The 24165-nt window shown below is 51.4% G+C and overlaps 1 protein-coding gene across 2 annotated transcripts in view; it reads right to left on the bottom strand.

The window, feature by feature from the left end:
* Positions 1-24165, bottom strand: part of EML1 (EMAP like 1) — a 137316-nt gene that overhangs the window by 17125 nt on the left and 96026 nt on the right. For both annotated transcript variants that reach the window (XM_084887449.1, XM_084887450.1), the window contains exons 4-11: positions 23476-23610; positions 13846-13874; positions 10420-10549; positions 6883-7032; positions 5134-5203; positions 2870-2980; positions 2058-2153; positions 504-638 (exon numbers count right to left, since the gene is read on the bottom strand). In XM_084887449.1, coding sequence (XP_084743575.1) covers positions 504-638; positions 2058-2153; positions 2870-2980; positions 5134-5203; positions 6883-7032; positions 10420-10549; positions 13846-13874; positions 23476-23610 — 856 coding nt within the window. The remainder of the gene's footprint in view (positions 1-503; positions 639-2057; positions 2154-2869; positions 2981-5133; positions 5204-6882; positions 7033-10419; positions 10550-13845; positions 13875-23475; positions 23611-24165) is intronic.

The raw sequence follows: 24165 nt of genomic DNA, 5'->3' as shown, positions 1-24165 counted from the left end.
GGTGTCATCATAGCTACAGTCTGAGGAGCGGGGCCCTGGCCCCAGAATAAAGCAGCTCTAACTCCACCTCCGGGGGTCGCAGCCATTGTCCCCACGGAGAAGGTGTGCTGTCCCGGGGCTGTCACAGGCCCCCGTGGCCGGACTAAAAGGCACTGAGTGTCTGCCGCCCTTGGCGAAGGCGGGCTGCCCAGATGCCCCCCTAAGTGCCTTCTCAGCCGCTCTGGGCCAACATGGCCGCTCCCAGGCATCCTCTCCCTGTGCGCCCTGTGTTGGCCCACCGCCCCCCTCGGCTCCACCACTGTCACCCCCATGACACAGGGGCCCCCCAACCCTGTTAGGGATCTGGGTCTGGGAATCATCTCTGTCACGACACCCCCACGCGCACCCCCACATCGGCCACTGAAGAAAGCGCTGAGCCCGGATGCCGACAGCTCCCTGGTCACAGGCGAGGCCAGCGATCCCCAGACCCTCAGCGAGAACAAACTGCCGGTCACTGAACTCACCTCGAACAGTCCTTGCTTCTTAATGAGGCAGCTGCCTTCCAGCGTCCAGAAGTAGAGATGCGACTTCCCGCAGGTGACGATGATGTTGGTGTCCGTGGGGTGGAAGTCCACGGCAAACACGGCTTCGTTAGAGCACTGAGGGACACAGGAGACTCCATGTCTCAGATCTCACGGGCCCCCGCAAACCCACCACCCTTCAAGCTAAGCCCCCGCCTCTCCACTTCCCCCATTTCTCTCCCGTCTCTCCCCCACTGGCCCGTGGCCTGAGGGCAGGCGGGGCCCTCTGTGAGGACCCGGCACAGGGGTGGGTGCAGAGCAGGCCCGGCAGCCGGCATTTGCTGAAGGAGGGGCCGGGGCAGCAGGGGGTTAACTGCAGGCATTTGCCCTCCTTGTCCAGGCGTGGAGCCCAGCCCCGGCCGAAGAGCAGGATCAGCTGGGGTGCGTCCCCTGCCGGTGCCAGGTCTCACCCCATCTAGTGAGGGGACCTCGAGGGGGACCTGGGAGTCTGCATGTCATACTCTCCACTGCTCCCGGACGCCTCGGCACCACTCGCCTGCAAGTCCCTCCTGGCCGATTCCTGGGACCGGGCGGGAGGGATGCAGGGAGGCAGTTATTTGGGTTTCCCTTCACCCCGTTATCTGGTTCCTGTGCACCCTGGCCAGAGAGACGGGCCTGCCTGCTCCTTCCCCTGGATAACCGTTACACCTTCTCACATCTGGATAACAACTGGCCTCGGTTACTGCCCACCTAGCAACGCACAGGAATGTCAGCGCTCGGCCAGATACTAAGGCAGGCTCCTGCATGGACACAGGCGCCAGGAAACCTGAGGTTAGTGCGCAGGGTCTGCCCCCAGACTCGCAAGTGAGTGGGGTGCCCAATGCTGGCCCTCACGCCAGCTGAGTCAGATGACTCGATGCTAATCTTAATGTGAGGGGAGCAAGGTCACCTAAGGCTCACGGATGCCAGCATGAGAAATATGAAGTTGATCCTATAAAATAGGCTGCGCCATGACTTACCAGGGGGAAATGTAAGAAAGGGTTGGGAAGTTCACTGCTATTTTGTGTGGAACGGATCAAAGGTGGGAGAGAGAAGCCATCAGGGCACCAGCATGGTGAGCCCACCGAGCTGGGGACCCGGCGTGGACCCTCCTTCCCCAGTGCTGAGCTCTGGGCTCTGGGCTGGGGGTCAGACCCCCTCCCTGCCTGGGCCTCAGTGTCACCATGCCTCCAGTGCCTCCTCAGCATTTGGGCACAAAGGGGGCAGTTGGCACTTGTGGAATCAAAGCGAGGAGCAGTGAACAAATGAACTTAAAGGGCCGAGGCTGTACAGTGAGGTGGGCAGACCCTGGCAGACACTGTGACGAGAGGAAGCAGCCCTGCCAGGCTCGTGCATGGCATCCTGGGAGGGGGAGGGGCGGGCCGTGGGGATGCTGGGGCGGGTGTCCCCGAGGCTGCCGGGGGATGGGCACCGCGGCCTCTGAGGAGCGGGAAGGGGCCGGGGCCTGAGAAGGCACACGGAGAGGCCAGCGTGGCCGCGCCCGGCGGGGAGAGACACCTTGACGTCCGCCAGCCGCTCCTCCCGCTGCCAGTCCCACACCGACAGCACGTGGTCGTTGGAGTCGTCCACGGCGCACAGGTTGCTGCCTCCATTCTGCAAAGAAAGCATTCCCGGGAAGACCGTGTTTGAGGATAGAACAGGCTGAGCGAGGTTAGAAATGAACGATAATTTTACTTTTAACATGGAGTCTGCCGCCTGTCTGCAGGCTAAAGAGTGTCTGCTGACTGCCTTTGAGACCCGCTGACTTGGGCGGAGAGACAAGGAGAGAGGGTGAAGGGGGGCTGGTGAAGGGACAGCAGCAGGAGAGGGGCTTCGGGGGCTCCACACCAGCAGGTCCACTAAACACGGCCTCCTGAGGGCTGCAGAGCCCTCCCCGGCACAGCACAGGCCTGGCACTGACGGGGGTCCTGACAGGCTGTCCGGGAGGGAGAGCATTGGGGTGACACAGGCATGCGCCTCGGACGTACGTCTCTGAACCGCATGAAGACGTGGTTGACAGGGAGGATCGGGGGAGACCCTGGCGCCCGTCCAGCCCCTGTGACAGACAGGGAACCAGGCTGGGAGGACAGCAGGGGCGTGCGGGGTCCCCGAGGAGGGCAGGTGACACTCAAGGCCAGAGCAGGCAGCGGCCCGCAGGCTGGAAGGTCTGACTGGAGGAGGGTGGCCTCTGAAGGTGGGGACTGGGAAGCCTGCGGGTTTCGGGGTGGAATCTGCACATCCCCTTAGGAGCGGTCCCGGTACCTCCCTCCCTCTCTGGCGGCGAGCTGACTCCAGTGGGGAGAGTGTGCTCCCGCAGAGCTCGGACTTACGGACTTAGAGAACGCGATGCAGGTGACGGCTCGGTCGAAAAACCCGGTCCCGATGACGTGCAGGGTGTTCAGCGTCACAGAGTCCCAGATGCGCACGTGGGGGGGCAATTGCTGTTGAGGAAAAACTGCAAAGTCACTATTTGTGAGAATGACGCGAATTTACCTTTACCCGGAAGCTACAAGGTGACTTCAATGTGGTCAAGACAAAGGTCTTTTTCTGCATTTGGTAATTCCGTCTTTTAACATAAATGACATCCCCAATGTCTTCAGGGGACCCCAGCCTCTGTGCTCTTTAACCTTAGGTGAGGTCTGCCAAGTTTAAAATTTTGAATAGCCAATTCTTTTTTCCCCCTTCTTTTTTAAAAAAGATATATTTTATTGAATTTTTACAGAGAGGAAGGGAGAGAGATAAGAGTTAGAAACTCTACTGATCAGCTGCTTCCTGCATACCTCCTACTGGGAATGTGCCCGCAACCAAGGTACATGCCCTTGACGGGAATCGAACCCGGGACCCTTTAAGCAAGCTGATGCTCTATCCACTGAGCCAAACCTGTTAAGGCTGAATAGCCAATTCTTGGTCACACAGGAGTTGATATTCTAATGTATACATCTGGACGCAACTGAATTTTAAAATAAAAAAATGACAAGGAGAATGGAATTTCGTATAAGGATTAGTCTTACAAAGTTCATATTGTTTTGTGTGTGTGTGTGTGTGTGTGTGTGTGAATTCATCAAAATCGTCACCACAAAATCATTTTAAGGACTCTGTGGGGCCTGTAAGAGCAAAATAGGCAGTTAATAGTGCACAAATAAAATGCAAAACTGCTATGACTCAGTACAATACCCTCTCAATTGTGTTTAACGTGGTTTATACTAATATTTTTCTTCCTCAACAGAGAAAAGCAGCCCAGAACTATGAGCAGATTTGTCGAGAAAAGGCCAGCAGTGCACCTAGCGGACACGGTGGGGTCAGGTGAGTTAGGTTCTAGTGTGGACTTGTCTCTAAGCAGCTGGGTGCTGCAGGCAGTCACGTGACCTCCCTGGACTTCTCCGCTGGAACTTGGAAGGAGAGGCTCAGATAGCCATCCCATCTTCTCTGGCTGCAAAGTTCTAATTTCAATGCCAGAAACGGAAATACACAGTCAGCTCACCGGGGGGAGGAACAAACGGCTTACTACTAATTTCAAAGAACTCCTAAGGTCATTTAATATTTAACAAAAACAGCGACTCTGTTCCATGCATGTGTGTTTACATAATGGTGGTCTGATTTATTGTTCCTGTTTCTTCAACTGTAGAATTTCAATAGAAAAGTTAATATTTAAAAGTTGATGTTATTGAAATATTTTCCAAAAAATGGTAACACTTGTGTTTGCTGGAAGGCAATGTTGATAAAAGTGGAAGTATTTCATGTGATAAGTATGAGATCATCTATTGCTCAATAATAAGCTAGCCTAAGGCAGGTAACAAAAAAGCTACAAGGAGCCCTAGCCGTTTGCTCAGTGGTAGGTGCGTTGGCCTGAGGAATGAAGGGTTTCGGGTTCAATTCCAGTCAAGGGCACATACCTCAGTTGTAGGCTCAATCCTGGGCCCTGGTCAGGGCACATGCAGGAGGCAACCAACCCATGTTTCTCTCTGTCTCTCCCTCTGTAAAAAACAGCTACCAATGGAAAAATATCCTCGGGTGAGGATTAACAACAATCACAACAAATATTGTAAAAGCTACAAGGAGTTTTGGATGAGACATGGCAATGACCACAGCCTGCAGTAAGGGAGGAGCCGACAGCCAGTTCTGAGTTGTTCTCTGCTGAATTCCACTGGCTCCCCCTCCGACTGCTGACGTGCTGACAGAACTTCTGCGGAAGCCCGGCGGTCTCTGTGCGCCTCCCACAGATGCAGACTCGGCTGAGGTCCTGATTACAGGGATTAAGAGAATGTGCCTGAACACCGGACAGGCAGAAGGCTCACTTTAAATGATGTCTTTACGATTTCCACTTTATGCAGTAAATGTGTACTTGGTATTTTAATGTTTATCATGTATGCCAATATCTTAAGAATTAGTGAATTCGTAGACAAGATTATGCTATTTAAAAACTGACTGAAATTAAGGTGACTTTAAGGAGTTTTTAAGATTACTGCAGAATTTTTAATTTGCAATGAAAAGTTCTAGTGAGAGATGAGGACGTGTTCAGGTGCTCTGTATCTAAGCGGCTTGTTCATCAGCACAAGGTTACGTGATACAAAGAGGAAGAGGTGACATAACTCACCTTCCCATCCTTGGACGTGCCCGCCACTTGTCCTGTTGCTATTGTAATCTTATCCGGATGAACTGCCAGGCTATAAAAAAGATACTTATAAAATTCTTACTCTTTAAAGGCGAGCTTTATTTTTTCCCTTGATCAAATATAATCTAGTTGACAATCCCATATAATAAAAGTGTAATATGCAAATAGACTGAATGGTGGAACAACTGGTCAGTAGGGGGGTGGGGCCAGTGAGCAGGCGGCACCAGATCAGCCAAGGTGCAAGCCAGCGGGCAGTGGGAGGAGACAGCCATCGGGGGCAGTGGCGATCAGCAGCAGTAGAGGGGTGATCGGGGGAGTGGGGCCAGCTGCCTCTGACTGGCCCACCCGTTGCCTCCTACAGAGGGAGCCCAGACTAAGCAGTCAGCAGGACATCCCTTGAGGGCTCCCAGACTGCGAGAGGGTGCAGGCTGGGTTGAGGGACTGCTTACCCCCCAAGTTCATGAATTTTCGTGCACCGGGCCTCTAGCCTACTCCGACTAATAGCTATGACGTGCACTGCCCACCAGGGGGCAGACACTCAATGGAGGAGCTGCCGAGCTGCAGTGACTTGGCAGCAGCTGTTCTCGGGTGACACACCCTGAAACCAGAGAGGAGGGAGCCTGATTCCTCGTGGGGCTGTGCGATTCCACCTTCAGATGTTGGTTATGTTGTTGCTGGGGCACTGTTGGCCGGAATCTGGCTTACTGCACACTTGCATTTGTGTTCCACATCCTGTACGACAGCAACTTTGCAGAGTGCCCTCTCGCACTCCGGGACCCTTCGGGGGATGTCAGAGAGCCGGTTTCAGCCTAATCCCCACAGGCCAGGCTGAGGGACCCCACCTGCTGGGAGGACCCTGCTCACTTCACAAACGCCCTTTGAGCTAGGCACCACCCAGGTGCGGTCAGCAGGGAGGGACCATGGGAGGTTAGCTCCAGGATGTGTCTGGCCCGTCTCACCACTGGCCACCTTCTAATTACTTTCTTTTCAATGTGCATGGAAAGTCACTAGTTCAAATATAAAATATAGAATGCCTAACTTACAGACTCACAGTAAATCATCTGAGCACTCCAATGGCTTTAGACAATTAGCACCTATTTCATTTCATCTTAATTCCTTCATCTCTAGAGAATTTTCAACTCAAGGAAAAAGCATTTTTTTTTTTTTTGCTGGAAAATATCATTTCAATCTCAGAATTACTTAATTAGTAGTCTGCAAGCTTTAAAAGAAGGCATTTCGAGTATATCAAATAGCAAAGACATCACTGTTTTCAACAGGACTTTTATAACGGACTAGAGACCTAGGACAAATACATAAGCAAAAACCCATTGCTTTACCCATCCATCCATCCCTCCAAGATACGCACCCCCCCCTCCCCAAGGCTGTGAACAAATTATGGGAACAGCTGAGCCAGCCCAAAACACGAGGCAAAGCATTTTACTTTTTTTAAAAAAAATAAAGACCCAAACTAGAATCTGTTATCATGAGATGTGTTAAGAAGGCTTCTCATCAGGGGTCTGTTAGAGCTGTTGGTTCAGGGCTGGGTAAGACTGGGTTATAAAGATAGAAAACTACAGAGGTGCCTTGAGAGCCAGGGAGCCAGCTAATAAATGGACAGCACAGAACACGAAATGCTTCTCTCAGGCCCCTTCTCTTTGGCGATGTCCAGACATGGAGCCTTTCCCGCACACAGGCCCACACGGGCGCCCCTGCCTCGGCGTGGGGACTCACCACTTGACGTCGTCGTTGTGGCCGGCGTAGTGCCTCTGCAGCTGCTCCTCCACGTTGTACAGCACCACCACGGACGCGATGAAGTACACCGTCTCGCCCGTCGGGAGCAGGTACAGGTTGTTCCGACAGTCCCGGCCCCTGTACCCGTAGCTTCGAATGTGTCAAGAGAAAACGTGTTTTCTTCCCAAGAGCTGACAAACGCCAGCTTTATGTAATAGGCAGACCATTCTCCATGGCTATTACCATCCATTTCACAACGTTAAATACCGTTAGGTTGCAAACGGGGCGGAATGCATCTCCCTCCCTAAACAGGAAGGCAATGAAGTTGGAAATGGCCATTGGCTTAATGTGAATACTTATTTTTAACAATATGAAGATTTGGTTTTAAGAATGTTTTATATAAATATATATATATATATATATATATATATATGTGTGTGTGTGTGTGTGTGTGTGTGTATGTGTATATATATATATATATATATATATATATATATTAAAATTTTTAATTTTTTAATTTTATTGATTTCGGAAAGGGAGAGAGATAGAGACATCAATAATGAGAAAGAATCATGATCAGCTGCCTCCTGCTTGGCCTACACTGGGGATCAAGCCCACACCCAGGCATGTGCCCTGACCTCCTGGTCGATGCTCAACCACCCAGCCACACCAGCCAGGCAAAACTATGTATTATATTTTGAAAGCTGAATTATTTAAGCTTGATCAAAAGCGGTAACTTATCGCTTTACTCACTGAAGGTAACTAGATCAGACATTCGTGTGGTCACCGGCAGATGAACTCTCTCTGACTCAGCTTATTAACCCGGCTCTGGGAGGCGACGGCCAGGCACATTTTTATGCTGAGCCGCTGGGATTTTACGTGGATGCCTGTCTTCTCTGCACCTCGTCTCCCTTTAAACTGGGCCAAACTGGTGTTCTCACAGGCTGACGACCTGACCTCCTGCCTCTGGAATGAAAGCCACCCGAAGCTGCAGACACTGATCTCACAGGAAAGCCAGAACACGGGGCACCACAGTTCGCCTCTCGTCCCTTCCCGCTACCTTGCTTGCATAATGTCTACCTCCATTATCACACTTGCTCAGACCTGCTGGGCCTGCGCCGGGCCCATGGGGGTTCACGTTCCCTCGGGCACCTCTGCTCTTTAGCGGTGAGGGCCTGGCGCCGGGAAACAGAACCAGGAGGAGCAGCAGGGCCAGCGGAGCCTGCCCTCGTCCTCATCTCCCTGTCACTGCCGTCCGGAGACACAAACCTCCAGTGGGGACCTGCCGTGGCCATCGCTCTGGGTTAATGGGAGAGAAGGCCTGGTTCTAGAATCACGACTGGGAAATTAATCAAATTTCTCTCCTAGTTTTGTGTCTTCTGTAGCTTGTATGAAAAACAAGATACACCTGAAAATGGTAAGTGAGACTATCAATCCTACCCCAAGAAAAAACATGGAGCTTTGATAATTCCTTGTTTTAGAGCAGTGGTCGGCAAACTCATTAGTCAACAGAGCCAAATATCAGCAGTACAACGATTGAAATTTCTTTGGAGAGCCAAATTTTTTAAACTTAAACTTCTAACACCACTTCTTCAAAATAGACTCACCCAGTCCGTGGTATTTTGTGGAAAAGCCACACTCAAGGGGCCAAAGAGCCGCATGTGGCTCACGAGCCGCAGTTTGCCGACCATGGTTTTAGAGTATTTAAAAAAAAAGTTGAGATGCCGATAATGGGCTTTAACATACAACAGTTATTAAGTCAATTATGGGCTTGTTTCTAATTGTAACCTTGGAGCTCAATCTTTATAAAAGTACTCGTAAAAGGTGCAAACCACCCACACACACGCACAAATAAAAAGTAAAATATTTAGGTCCTTCCTCCAACCACTCCCTGCTGCTTAGGCTCATTACCACTGAGATTTTGGCATGAACACTTCCAAACCTTGAAAACTATTTTGCCAGCAAAACATGTGAACTTGCCGAAACCGGTTTGGCTCAATGGATAGAGCGTTGGCTTGGGAACTGAAAGGTCCTGGGTTCGATTCTGGTCAAGGGCATGTACCTTGGTTGCGGGCATATCCCCAGTAGGGGGTGTGCAAGAGGCAGCTGATCGATGACTCTCTCTCATTGATGTTTCTAATTCTCTCTCTCCCTTCCTCTCTGTACAAAATCAATAAAATATATTTTTTAAAAAAACAACAAAAAACAAAACAAAAAACATGTGAACTTGGATGTGAAATAAACTAACCTGGAAAAAAACAGCATGCCACTCACTGGGGTCGAATTCCACTGTTTTATATTTTCTACAATATAGACAGGGAGTAGGCTGAGCAAATGCGATTTTCCAATAATGCTTTCTAGATCTGGTTTAGCCAATTTGACAATTACTGACTTAAAAAACTCCAATTCCATGAGCCAAAATAGATAGAAAAACAGGGGCAGGGAAATGCTTATGACATCTGAATCTGAAAAATAAAAAATATATTTTAGAGGGAGAAATTTAGGGACTGATGCTAATTCTGAAAACATTCTAAAGCATATGATTCCATAACTTCAAATACAGTGGCAATTCTCGTAAGCGAAATGGCAGCAGCAACCGTTTAAAACTGCTTATATAACCTGTGCTTAGGGCTTTGCATTCAACCGGAAATCAATCAGTAGCTCTTTAAGGGAAGCAGGATTTCTGCTTTGTCTTAAAATCCGCGTGGGCTGAAAGGTAGCCTCTGCAGGCTTCCTATAAAGCATAAGAAAAGTAAAGTAAAAGAAAACAAAGTAAAAAAATAAAATAAAGTAAAATAAAATGTCAACAATAATTCAGCCTTCCACAGGCTCTCAGTGTCTCCCCTGGGAGCTCCTTCACTTTCCAGATCTCACCCCACGAAGGCTGGGACGGTAGCCATGTGGCCTCAGTTTGGGGCGGGGGAGAGGATTTTGTAGTGTTTAGGGGGTGTCATTGCTGTGCCATGTGGGGTTCCGTTTAGGACTGGGTGTTCGCGGACAGAAGCCCTTCAGTGAGGCCGCGTTAGCCTGCAGTCAGGCTCTGCGGGGGCCGAGTCCCACTGGGCTGGGGGAGGGAGTACCCGTCCTTCCTTCAGCGCTCTCATTTTCATTAGAATCCTAATCTTTACCCGTTGAGATTATTTCTCCTAAATTTGCTTTGCAAGGCGTTTTTAAACTAACTGTATTCTGTCAGAAAAATTAAAATACAGGCCAGAAACTGGTGATGCATTTTCCCACAACTGCCAGAGGAAGCATTCAACCGTATGACATTTTTTAAATATTCTCTCTTCAGGAAGACGATGGGTATGTACTTGAGTGAGGACCACAAACATGGGCCTCAGGAAGGACAAGTCGGCGTCCTTCATCATGGCTAGCTCTGATGGCACAACTTTTCTCGTCTACGGGTGCTGACTTACGGCCAATCTTGTTAAATTAATGTTGAATGAGAGAATTTTTTTAAAAAGAAGCTTAAGAGACATTAAGCTTTAAGAGTTTCCACCGTTAAGCATCAAGCCCAAAGCAAAGGGACGAGGATACACCCACTCCAGCTTGAGCCTCTTGGTCGGAAGGTCCACCTTGGCTTCCAGGTTGTAGGACTCCACCTGGTCCCGGGGCATGTACATGGTGACCGGGCGGCCGCGCAGGAACATCTTCACGTAGCCCTCCTCTGCGAGAAGGACAGACGGTGAGATATCCCTGCAGGCCGCGCCCCTTCTCTAGCTCTCAACGCAGAGGGAAGCCTCGGCTCCTCCCTGTCACTCCAACAAATGTCTCATTTCCCCTTGTCCTCTTTTGGCATTCTGCTCACTCAAGCACATGGAGTATATGAGAGGCTGTGAAAAGCAGGCAAGAACTGGATTCCATTATTTTTTCATGAGAGATTTTAGTGCTTACATTGCTTTATCATCAGGAGGGGAGAGAACGGTACTCCGCCCATAGTATAACTAACACGAGAAATCCACGGAAACTTTTTGAGCTCTATGTGTATATGATTTCCACATGGAGAGTCATGAGCTATCCTTCAGTGTTTAAGGTGACTGGTTACAGTATCTCCATGTGTCTCTTACATTGGACAATGCCGTCCCCGAAAGGAACCTCAAGGCGGAAGTACAGGCTCGGATGCGTGCAAAAAGGGAAATGCTCCAAGAAAAACTAGACGTGGAAAACCAGCGAGCAAAAGGCCCATCAGAGAGGGAAGCTGGGAAGTAAAACTTTCCGGAGCAACCACTTTCACATTTCACAATAAAATGAACTGGTGAGACCAGAGGAAGCTCTGGCGCAGTCCTGAACAATGGGTTCCCATTCAGCGCTCACTGGGCTCGGATGCGAGACTGCGGGTCAAAGGACCAGCCGAGGGGCACTTAAGTCGGGAGTGGGACCAGGGAGATCTGTGCGTAACCCCACAGAAACCATCCGCAGGAGGAGGGTGCTGAGCAAACAGGAAGTCATTCCAGTACCGCAGGTGCCGCAGTCACACGTTAGTTTGTCAGTCTTAGTCCCAAGGGTGTCAAACAACGCCGCATGCAATGCCGCCCAGCGGCACGAGGCCAGCTCCACGGTGCCGTGTGCGTGACGCATGCACATGACACACTCCTCACTCTGCGGTGCAGCGGGGTCTGAGGTCAGAGCAGCACGCGCTCATCACGCACAGGGCGCCGCCGCCGGGCTGTGGCTCCTGCCGGGATGCTTCACTGGGCTCCATCCTCCCGATGCACTGGGACCAGCCCGCCTGAGACCCCCACTGCAGCCTCCCTATTGGTCCCCCAGGCCAGTGGTCGGCAAACTTTGGCTTGAGAATGTGGCTTGGGAACCAGGGTTTGCCACTCTGTTTACTAATGAGTTTGCCAACCACTGCCCTAGGCCGTCTCACATTCTGAGGCCAAACCTATGAAGGCCCAACCTGGACTCCACTGAGTCTCTGCCCCAAATCCTTCACTTGTCTTTGACCTGCTGGATACAAAGGTCTAACTGTCTGGCCAAAACCGGTTTGGCTCAGTGGATAGAGCGTCAGCCTGCGGACTAAAAGGTCCCGGGTTTCGATTCCGGTCAAGGGCATGTACTTTGGTTGCGGGTACATCCCCAGTAGGGGGTGTGCAAGAGGCAGCTGATCGATGATTCTCTCTCATCGGTGTTTCTAACTCTCTATCCCTCTCTCTTCCTCTCTGTAAAACATCAATACAATATATTAAAAAAAAAAAAAAAAAAAAAAAAGGTCTAACTGCCCGGCCATGACCACCCTCGTGGGTTCTCCTCTGGCCAGCTGCGTTTCCTGGCCACCCACACATGTGTCCTGCTCTGGACCCCGAACAGGCTCTTCTCCTGGCCTCAACTCTCTCCTTTCCTTACTCCCTCGCCAACGTCTGAGCTCATCAGACTGCAAGGCTCCCGGAAGAACCGAAAGCAGCCGGCAGGCTGATGCCGCGAAGAGAGGGGCCGGCATGACCGCTTCACGCTAACCCGGCAGAGTCCACCGGTTCTCCTGTGAGGGAGGAGGCGGACTGTAGGCGAGGGGCCGCTTCCGCAGCACACAGAGCCTGTATTTAATCGCTGTCAGAGTGTGACCCCGTCTATCTACTTGTGTATCCTGGAGGAGGTGCTGCTTACCGAGGCTTCAGACTGAGGTTTACTTCCTGCAAGAATCTCAGCTACTGTCTGTGCCCCAGGAAAAGCACTAGCCTTGGCGTGGTTTTGTCCTACGTCTAACGCCCAACGCGGCAGGGAAGCAAGGCTTTTCAGGTGTGTTAGGGTGACAGCACACAGCCACCACACCCAGCAGCGCCGGGCAGGCCAGCAGGGGTGCAGGGACATCTCACACAGTGGGGCCAGCTCACACAGTGGGGCCAGCTCACACAGTGGGCGCCCAGGCCTTGTCCTATAGCTCTCTCAAGGCTTATCCAGATTTTTTTGGGAAAGTTCCCATAATCAGCCAGTAACTGACCAAGACCCAAATGATAGCTCCTCAGTAAAACGCTCAGGGGCTCAACTTCCAGCCACGTGTGTGCGTCGCAGAAACGCTGTCACACGGGAGAGGGTCTGCTGGGCGCAGGAGTTGCGTCTGGAGCCGGGCCACAGCTTGGCTCGGAGAGCTATGGGGGCAGGCAGGCGGCCTACCTTGGCAGTGCGTCACCCGGCGCTTCCCTTGGGATTTCGGAGACAGAGACAGAAGGGCTGGATAGAGAGACGTGGGGTACTGCAGGGGGCCTGCCGCCCGGGCAAGTGCTCGCTAGCTCTCAGTGGGAGAGCCTCCCTCCCTTCCCCCCAGAAAACCCTGGACACATCTGAGGGACTCAGACAGGGAAGCCTAGCTCTGAGGGATCTCACGATCCCTGAAACACGGCAGCACCGGCTGGCACGCCCGGAACTCTGACTTCTGTGCTTCAATTCCAGGTGGAAAACATGGGGAAGGCAAAAATGAAATCCAGACTCCAGTGGATTTACCCAACGATTCACGTGTCACTTATTCTGCATTTTAAATGCACGTTTAAATAAGGTTAATGCCCTATAAATAGCGTGCACCTTATTATGAAATGTGTTTAAAAAGACCTAGGAGAGGTCCACAGGAGCTGTTTGTTTGCAGGTGAGGAACCCGAGGCCGGAGGAGGAAGAAAAGCTCCTGTGGACAAGTTACAGCGTGGTGCGCAGGAGCCGCTCCTTCCAGGAAACGCACACGCTGATGCCGGCCCCCGAGAGCGGAAGGCAGAGGCGGCGGGTCTGAGGACCCCAGTGCCCTGCGCTGCCCGCGGCATCTCCCTCCTCCTGGTGGACGTATCGGACACCAGCTCTTAAAGGGGCCGGCCAAGGTTTAGTCTGTACGATCTGAGCGGTGGGCCCCCCGAGACCGGCCAACGTCAGCCTCGCCACACAGACACCCGAGTTCTGGTGTCACAGCGTCCCTGCCCGGCTGCCGCTGAGCTGTGCCTGGCCCCAGGGCAGTGAGGGCACCGGCAGGGGCAGCAGACTTACCCGCGCTGAAGACGGGCTCCTTGGGTTTGCTGTGGAGAAAAGAAAAGCAGAGTTTAAAGGGAGGCCGAGCCCAGGCCCCTGAGACCCCACGTGGCCAGCTGGCTTGTCACCTGCATGTTGCATGAAGGTACGTGTGAACGAGGAGAACAGAACCACACAACTAACAAGGAGCAAGTAGGAGCAAGTGTTTCCCAACCCGGGGCCGGAGGCTGCAATCCCCTTCCTCCCGAAGCGGTGCTCCTGGTGAGCGGTGAGGCTGGAGAGGAAACCTGGCTCAGCGAGGCGGGCCGGCCCCGCTCAGGGTGTCTGTTTTCCTCCCGTGCCCTTCGGAACGGCCCTGAAAGAACTGTCTAAAGCGAGCAGGCTCCTGGGCGAGGGGCGTGGTGAGGAGTTTCAGAGCCCGGTTCCGCAGGGAGGCCCCAGGGAGGGAGACAGGGCGGGAGGGGGGCAGGAGGAAAGAACAGTGAGGATTGGGGGGCATGTCATCGGAGATGTGGGACCCCACTGTGGACGTCAGCCAGGCTGAGGCCATCCCGTGTCTGCACCCGGGAAGCAATCCCCCAAAGCCTTCAAGGCCGGGCCCAGAGGGACAGAGGGCCCCTCTGGGCAAGCTCCCGGCGGGGCGAGCCCCCGCGAGGAGTCCGAGGAGGCCGGGAGCCAGAGACAGCGCCTGCGGGGCCGCGGAAGGGAGCTCAGGCCGGGCAGGCAGGGCACCCGTTCTGACCCCGAGCCGGTACGTGAGCCCATGTCAGCCAGGCGCCGGCATCCAAGCGTCCTTCCTGGCCGTCAGCCCCCCCCCCCCCCCACTTAACATCCCACTTTCGGGGGCAGAACCAGACACCCACCCATAAGGCCTCGAGGAGCGTGAGCCCGCGGAGGAATATGAGCTCCCTGACCTTGTGTGTCCCTGAGCAGGTATCACCCTCGTGACTTTTCTCCTTAATTTTAAGCTTGAAACACCAGCCGCAGAACTGCCCTCGCCCGCGATGTAGTGAGCAATGTCCTGGATTTCTGGGAGCTGCGTGTGGTCTCGGGGCGAGGGGCCTGCTGATGCTGCCGGCTGTCTGCACTCTGCTCATGTGCTTTCAGGGCCCGTTACAGGGTCAGCTTCCTGACCTTGACCTCTGGCACTGAAAACTCCTCACTGCACGCACACCCATGAGGAAAAGCCCCGTCTGACCTTGGCCTAAAGGCCCTGAGCCACCTACTGATGGACCTTTACACTCTGCCCACGTCACTGAGTCCAGCCACGCCGCCACGCCGCTCTCACACGTGCCAGGAGCCCCGGTCAGGCTCTGCCACAGCTGCCCGTCAGGCGGCCAGTGCCGTGGCCAGCCCCAGGCAGAGTGGGGTCTGTGCCGCTCCACCTGCGGGCGCCTCAGGCCCTGCTCCCGAGCCCCCCAGCCCATCACCCTCATTTTCCTCTAACGCCCTATTTGCCAAGCCATCCCTTTTGCCTTTCCTGTCAGGAGGTAAGTGCAGGGGCGGGGTCTCAGCGCTGCCCCTGCTGCGTTCAGGCCAGGAATCTGTGACCTCTGGAGTTGCAGGGACTTCCTCTCTGCTGTCCCACCTCAGACTCCAGCAGCCTGTGGGACCGGGTCAGGCTGGGGAGACACTGCTGCCTGGTACCTGGCGCCTGGCCCCCTGGGGTGGGCTTGACTCCACTCTGCCTGCACCCCAGGCCCTCTCTGGGTCGCCCATCCCTCCCTGAGGATGGCCTGGCACCTGCCAGCCACCACGTGGACTTCTCCAGGCTCTCTGCTCTGTCCCCGACCTTCCTGCTGTCTTCCAGCTCCCCAAGGTCTGGGGGAGGGGTGTGGTGGGAGGGGCCCTGTGCCCAGGGCTCCAGGAGTCTAACCGCCCTGCCCTTCGGTCCAGGCCACACTCAGCTTTCCAGCCTCGGAGCCTCCAGCCACCGCGCAGCACCAAGGCTCCCTCTGCCTGCAGCTTCGCCCAACACAGGCGGCCTTCCCGTGACCCTGGTTGGGTTAAAACAGCTCCATTTCATGACTTATCACCTGTAAAAACTTCAGTCCGCAGCGCACATTCCCTGCTCCTTTTCCAAAGACTGCGCCCGATGCCATAAAATTCCTGCTGGAAGTCAAAACATTATCCTCCGCAAACGAAGGTTCTTTACAGAAACAGCCCCCACCGGCTAGAAATAGGGCCACTGAGGATCCATCTATTAAAAAGGCGTAGAAGGCACTGGACACCTTATTGGGGACAAAAACTGCTGCTTCGTAGACATTTCCCCCACTGCTCCCAGCGCGCCACGTGGGCGGAGTGTGGACGGTGGAGTCGGCTGACCTGGGCTCCAGCCGGGAGAGCCACTTCCCTCCGGGCCTTCGATTCCTCCGTCTACAAAGCGATGAAACGCCGAGGGGCATTGTCAGAATCGGCTGAGTCGTGTGACCGAGGGCCCGGTGCGTGGAGGCGGTTACTATCCTGACACCGGTACACACCTTTCTGGGCTCTTTACCTAACAGCCTCAAAACCAAAGCAATGTACGAATATGAGCATTTACTATTTTAAAAAATATATATATTTTATTGATTTTTCACAGAGAGGAAGAGAGAGGGATAGAGAGTTAGAAACATCAATGAGAGAGAATCATTGATCAGCTGCCTCTTGCACACCCCCCACTGGGGATGCGCCCGCAACCAAGGTACATGCCCTTGACCGGAATCGAACCCGGGACCCTTCAGTCCCCAGGCCGACGCTCTATCCACTGAGCCAAACCGGTCCTGGCAGCATTTACTATTTTAACATTTATGAAAGGATAAATGGCCCCAGGCCCCAAAGAATGAAACAATCTCTAAAGTTAAAAAAAAAAAAAAAAAAAAAAAGCCAAACTTTAATCACTTAATTTCAGTGCAAAATGTTTCAGAATCTAAAATGTAGTGTTAAAAGCATTTGCCCATAGGTGGCGCTGTTTACACACTTCTTAAATGGTTTTAAATTGCATAAACAGATTAAACGGCGAATATTTATTGAGCAGCTACTGTGAGCCAGGCCCTGTGCAAAGTGCTAGAGATGCAAGAATAGTAGTAAGTGATGCAGCTTCTGCCTCTCAGAGCCCCGGATGTGGGTGTGGGTGTGGGGAGTGGGGAAGGGGTTCCAGTTCCGGACAGAGTGAATGGGCGGCTCCAAAGCCATCTGACCGGCCCCTCGCTCGGCCCGAGGGCCAGAGTGGCTTCCCAGGGGAAGGGGCACCCTGCTGGGACCGGAAGGACAAGCCGGAGCTCCTTCATAGACCCCGACACCCTCTCCCGACGAATCCCAGACACACACAGAGCGTGTCCCCCAAAATGCAGGCACACACTTTGACAGCTGGTCTGTTAAATGAAGATGCAATGTATTTTAATGAACACTGCCTTATAATTATTCAAAGTGTGTGTATACATATTTGGGGGATGCCTGTACATATATGTCACTCAGGAGAAAGTGCTAGAAAGTTTAATTCATTAAGCTATGCATTTGTGTTTTGTTTTTTTTTGTATCTGTATTTTATAATAAAGATTTTTATAAATATGCTATCTTCAGACCCTTTACCCATTTTTCTATTAAGCTGCTGTCCTTTTTCCTCACTGGTTTGTGCTGAGTCCTTCGGAAATGAGGGAAACTGGCCCTTTCCAGTTGCACATGTCACCAGTGTCTGTTGAGAGAATGAACCTCTGTGTGCAAATCCTTTCATTTACCACCATGCCTTGCGCTGTGTTCTGCGCATAGTAGGTGCTCAGTAGGCTAGGCAGTGCCCTGGAACTGAATGATAAGGTGACAGAAATGTCCAGAACTTCTGATTCCTCTCTTTCCCCGTGGGGGAAGAGGGGTGAGGGCTGAAACAGGAGTCGGAAGATTCCAAAATGTCCCAACGAGGAGAGGGGCCTCAAAACTGGGGAGTGGAGCTAGCCAAGGGGTGCACAGGGCAGAACCCACTTTTTAAGAGAGAACAGTAGTAACTACGGCTACCATTTACCGAGGGCCAGCAGCAGCTAGCTCCATGCTAAGGGTTCCACGCCCAGGATCGTATCAATCCTTACGACTGGCCCGGGAGGCAGTGCTGCTGTTGCTGGCGCTGAGGGAAAAAGCTGAGACAGTGAGGATTCTGTCCACAGTCCCGCAGGAAGTGGCTGGGCTGGGCGTGACCCTGGGCTACGGCGGTGTCGCCTGTCCGTTTCACCTGTTCTGTTCCATTGACTGGGGTGAAAAGATACACTCAGCAGATGTTGACTGAATCCCCACTATGTGCCAGACAGTGTTCTGGAGGGTGGGCTGGTCAAACTGGGTTAGAAAAACCTTGTTGGCAACTGAGCGTGAAACTACAGTGCATTTGCCTAAGAAAATGATGACCCAGATCTAAAATAACGCTGGAAGAGTATATTTACTGACACAGAGACCTAGGCATAGGGCAAATAAAAAAGAGGGCTCTAAGCATATGCTGAAGAGTATAATTTTTGTCAAAATTATATGCTACACCCCAGAAACAAAACCAGATGGAAATGTAATAAAATGTTAAGCGATGGGTCCTTCTTAAGTGGGTGAGATTATAGGTAATTTCCATTTCCTCTTTTTTTTCTTTTCTTAAACATCTGGGTTTCCTAAAACACAAGTTACTTATGAAATAAATAAGTTTCCTCAAAAACAAACAAACAACCCCCCCCCCCACACACACAAATCACACACCAAAAAACAAAAACAAAACAATTGAAAAACAAACAAAAAAGCTTGCTGGGAAAAAGGAGAGCTGGTGTTGAGAGGCGTGGCTCTCGAGGCACAGGGATTGGCCGGAAGCCTTGGTGGGGACTGGGAGTGAGGCTGCACTGTCAGTGATGCTAAAGCACAGATCTCAGGGCCTCCACGTGTCACTCAGGATGGAGCTCAGAGGGCCCAGCCTAGTGGCCTGGACCTTCCAGTCTGGATAACACGGCTGGGACAGGTGCACAGGTTGTGCAGGCAAAAGGGCATATAGGGGACCACTTCCACATGTAGATATTTTTGTTATTATTTAAATGGTTTTTTTTTAATGAGTTTTAGAGAGAGAGGAAGGGAAAGAGAGAAACATCTATGTGAGAGCAAAACATCGATCAGCTGCCTCCTACACACTCCCTCCTGGGGATCGAGCCAGAAATCCAGGGCATGTGCCCTGACCCGGAATTGAACTGGCAACCTTGCTGTGTAGGGACAACGCCCAACCAACCGAGCCACACCAGCCAGGGCAATATCCTCATTATTTTGAAGTTTTTTTTTTTTTTTTTTCATATATGTTGGCTCCGAAGAAGGACAGCTTATATGTTTGTTACAATAAGGTTTCTAGCAGATGGTTGAAACATTTCTTAAAATCAAACCATGAGAATAGCTTTTTGATGGAAACAAAGTATTTTTTTAAGTTGCTACATCTCATTCCCGGCAGAAATATAAAGGGGGAACCAGTTTTATAATTGAAACAATTTATCAGTCTAATATCTAACATAAATTGTCCATTCTAAATAGTAACTTCTTCTGTCTGAAATAAAATACTTAAAAAAAAAATCCTATTGGATTGATATACTGGCTACATTAGATAGTCCAGGTTGTTCATCAGGATGTTACTGTCAATTCCCTATTTAAATTTAATAAGCACTTCACTGTGACATGAGTCACTACATAATTGTTAGTATTTATTGCCATCAATAATATATAAAGAAAATATTACATTGCTATATACTGCTATTGTTTTTCTGGAAGTTTTGTCAGTGCCAAGATTAAGTGCTACTAAACTTTTGTGGCTTGTTACTACCAAGTATTATAAAAACGTTAACCATCCTATATAATAAAAGCCTAATATGCTAAGTGTCTGGCCGTCTGTTCATCCAATCAAAGCATAATATACTAATGATATGCTAAGGCCTCTCAACTGCTTGCTATGACGTGCACCGACCACCTGGGGGGGAGGGCAGATGCTCCAATCGGTAGGTTAGTTTGCTGCTGGGGTCCGGCCCATCAGTACTGAGCAAGATGGGTCAGACACACCCTGGAGCCCTCCCATGTCTCTCCCTGACCCCGATCCTGCACTGGTGGGGTCCTCGGCCTGTGCTCTCTCGCAATCTGTGTTGAGGTAACCCCCTCACCCCGAGTGCACGAATTTCATGCACTGGACCTCTAGTTCTAAGATAAAAGTCTACAATGTCACATGGAACATTGTCAAATCCAGTGCCCATTTCCCAAGAGAATGAGAAACAGGAATAAGAAGACGAACACTATCACAAATCATAGAGTGTCTGTGAAAGCAAAATGGAACAATTTTAAAATGAATTACATCTTAGAAAATGTGAATGTTGAGATCTCAAGAACACTATTATTTTAGGTTCAACAGTAAGATTTGCACAATTGATATGGGTCTGCTTTTCACTTGCTGTGTTCATTGTTATTGAGAATTATAGACGCTTGATGTGCAAAAAAGCTTCCTTTTTCTTGAGTAAGAGGAGTCTTTTTCTAAGTTTGCAAAAGTGTCACACGTGCTGACGACAGCTTGCATACGGTGTGTGGAGACCATGAGCTTTACAGTAACTGACCGGTGACTGATGCCAGCTGAAGCAGCGCCGGTGAAGGGCTGGTTTGTCCTAGAGATTGGGGCAGACCCAGATTCTCCTTCTGAGAGCATCACCTCACCTGACGAGCGTCCTGAATCATCAGATCCGCAGACCAGCTCATCTCCCCTCACCCTCCCCCCCACCCCGTTTTTTTTTTTTTTTTAAATATATTTTATTGATTTTCTTACAGAGAGGATGGGAGATAGAGAGCTAGAAACATCGATGAGAGAGAAACATCGACCAGCTGCCTCTTGCACACCCCCTACCGGGAATGTGCCCGCAACCAATGTACATGCCTTTGACCAGAATCGAACCTGAGACCTTTCAGTCCACAGACCAACGCTCTATCCACTGAGCCAAACTGGTTTCAGCCCGCCCCATTTTTTTTTTTTTTTTAATATACAGTCTTCCAGCTGCCCCAGTGCTGAGGATCAGGCTAAAGCCAGTCTGAGTTTTGAGCATTTAGTATATGTGACCTATTTTCTTTTGCTTCATTTTCTGTTGTCAAAGCCTGGCTTAAAGGACTGGCACCCTAAGCCCAATGTCAAGGCATCTTGGTTTCTTTTTTTTTTTTTAAGTTCACCTTATGTCACTCTTCCCAACCTCTGACAACCATCAGCTTGTTCTCTCTATGGGTCTGTTTCTGTTTTGTTTTGCTTATTCATTTTCGTGTTTTTTTTTTGTTTTTTTTTTTGTGTGTGTGTGTGTGTGTGTGTGTTGTTTTTTTTTTTTTTAATTATTTTTTTTTTTTAGATGCCAAATATAAGTGAAATCATACAGTATTTGTCTTTCTTGGTCTGATGTAGTTCCCTGAACACAGACCGGCTCATTCTAATGAGACATTAACGGCCACAGGAACCGCGAGGATTTACCGCACTCGATTCCCACCTAACCACTCGGATTTCGTGGTCTCCTGCCCATCACTCACTAGTATTTGCCCGCGGTTCTGGGATGCGGTCTCACTTTTGAAAAGGATGTCCTGTTTTTGCCCTAACTGGTTTGGCTCAGTGGATAGAGCATCAGCCAGCAGACTGAAAGGTCCCAGATTTGATTCTGGTCAGGGGCATGTACATTGGTTGCAGGCACATCCCCAGTAGGTGTGCAGGAGGCAGCTGATCGATGTTTCTCTCTCATCGATGTTTCTAACTCTCTGTCTCCCTTCCTCTCTAAAAAAAAAAAAAATCAATAAAATGTATATATTAAAAAAAAGAATGTCCTGCTTGGTTCCTGCCGGCAGCATACATGTGGAAAGGGCACGGGCTCTGGAGGGAAGGAAGGGTCTGGGTTGGTACGTCAGCGCTGCCGCTCGCCGTCTGCAGGCCTCGGCGCCTCCCTCTGTGCGACTCAGGGGCATTTTATGTCCAATGCCCCTGAGTCGCACACATTTGTAAGAAACAGGAGAACACCCAGCCCGGGGCATGGCCCTCCGAGCACCGTGTCCCCCTGGCAGCCGCGACAGTGCGACCTACGTGGAGCGGAAGTTCTACCGGGACGGAACTATCTTTAAGTGGACACATTCGGTTGCTTACATTATTTTGAGAACATGACTAGTAAATTCACTCAGCCCCTCATTTCCAAATCAAAATGTCTTACTGTGGCCTTTATTTTTTGGAAAAAAAAAAAAATCCCTTTTAAAATACCTTTTATGGAAATGTTTACCCAGCATATTCACCAAAGCCATAGGATTTAAAAGATAGATCCGATCTGGAGTTTGCACAATGCAGACTCCTTTTGGGAAGTCTTAATAAAATGCAGATGTGCAGAGAAGGGGCCAAGGTTTCCACAGCTGCCAAACCCGGACCTTTCAAGGCAATGTGCGAGCTCCCCACCCCCCCAACTCAGAGGCGCCCGCGGGCCACTGAGCGCGCTGGACTCGTCTCGGTCGCCATTGTGACCACTTGGCCTCATTTCCAGGGTGTTATCACCCAATTAACATAATCTCTGGTAAGCAGCACTAATAGTCTTCCTGAGAAGCAGAACCCGTGTCGGTCGTTTGGAGAGACCGTTAATCGGCCATGAACTTGACCTACTGAGGATGTGAGAAGTGCCTGCTTCTCTTCCGCAGAAGCTCTCTCAGAGATGAGACGGGAACCGGGGGAAGCTGCCCTTACAGGCCTGCATCGGATGGATTTACACACTCGGGCTTTTACAGACTGTGGGCTGGAGCTCACGGCTTGATGACTAAGCTTTTTCCTTACATGAGCACTTGCGAAAACAAAGAGTTTTTTTGCCTCTGAAGCTGAAATTCCTCCCTAAACCTTGCTCAACAGAGAGAAAAAAATAAAGCACCATGTTTAAGAAGGCAGACCCAAGGACATTAAACCAATAGACTAGGGGTGTCGAACTCAATCAGAGAAGGGGCCAAAATCTAAAATCCAGCCTAAATCGCGGGCCGAATGGTTTACTGAACAGTCATAAACTGACAATGTCATAAACTGACAGCGGAGTGCAGTGATGACAGCACGGTGCGGGCCACATTGCAAGGCCTGGCCGGCCGGATTTGGCCCGCGGGCCTTGTGTTTGACACATGTGCAATAGACACAGAGAAAGGGGTCTCATCTATAAGATACATTCTTCAACATGAAGAGCCATTAACATGCCCAAAATGAGCTCTCACTCACAAAATGCTTCTATTCGTTTCATAGATATTTGTCCTAATCCGTTGTACACTAACCTCAAAGGAAAATTCGAAATGAGGAGTAATCATATTTCCTGAAACCAGTAAATAAAACAAATCAGACTGCTTCCGGCCTTAGTATTGCAGATGGTTTCAGTATTGCAGACGGTTCCTGACAAAGCATAAAAGTACAACTTTTCACCCACCCCCCGACCGGAGACAAAACTGCTCTCACACCGCCTCTCGGGGTGCGCTACAGGCACAGAGCGGACCAGCCCCCAGCTCCATGAGCTGTGGTAACAGCTTCTCAGGAATTCCCACCTGGACAGGAACTGCCGGGGCCGTGACCCCGGGAGAGGCCTCGGTGCCCTCGAGGGCCCTGGCCCGGGTGCTGGCCAGGTCCCTGCTCCTCTCTGGGGAGACGCACCAGCGGGCGGCCCGTACCTTTCGCTGTTCTTCTTGCCGCTCGAGGAGCTGCTGGTGGAGCCCGTGCGGTTGCGGTTGCCTTTGGAGTCCCCGTAGCTTTCCCTCCGGCCGCCGGGGGACACGCGCTCCGAAGAGCTGGTCCTCTTGATGGTGCTGAGGGGAGAGGGGGACAGTGAGAGCCTCGCCGGGCCTTCTTCTCGGCCGAGTGTGAAAACATGCGCCCAGGACACCCGTCCCCACGCGGGTGTGCGAGGGACAGGTCGCTCCCCACGCCCTGACCGTAGAGATCAAACACCACTTTCCAGAACGTGGCCTGGACTCTGCCTCTGCTCCGTGCTTTGTGACCTTGGCAATGAGAGGCGTTCACAGGCACAGAGGACACGGAGAGGAAGAACACACAGCACAGGGGAGGGACCCCAGGGCGTGACGGGCCACCTGTCCCGGAGCAGCTTCAGATCAGCCCGGGTGCTCAACTTCCGACTCTGCCCGGGGCCCTGGGCCACGTCCGAGGCGTGTGTGGTTGTCAGGGCCGGGGCGGGGAGGGGGCGGGGAGGGGGTGGGGAGGGGGCGGGGAGGGGGGAAGGCTACTGCCCACGTCTATTAGACAGAGGCCCGGGACGCCACTCAACACCCGACCGTGTCCAGGACAGCCCCCCCACAAAGGCTGTGCCAGCCCCAAACGTCTGTGGTGCGGACACCAAAGAGTGT

The sequence above is a fragment of the Pipistrellus hanaki genome (assembly GCF_964339955.1).
Source record: "Pipistrellus hanaki genome assembly, chromosome: 1".
In the NCBI taxonomy this organism is placed as follows: Eukaryota; Metazoa; Chordata; class Mammalia; order Chiroptera; family Vespertilionidae; genus Pipistrellus; species Pipistrellus hanaki.
Note: the sequence above shows the minus strand (reverse complement) of the source record. Positions and strands in the feature narration are given on the sequence as shown.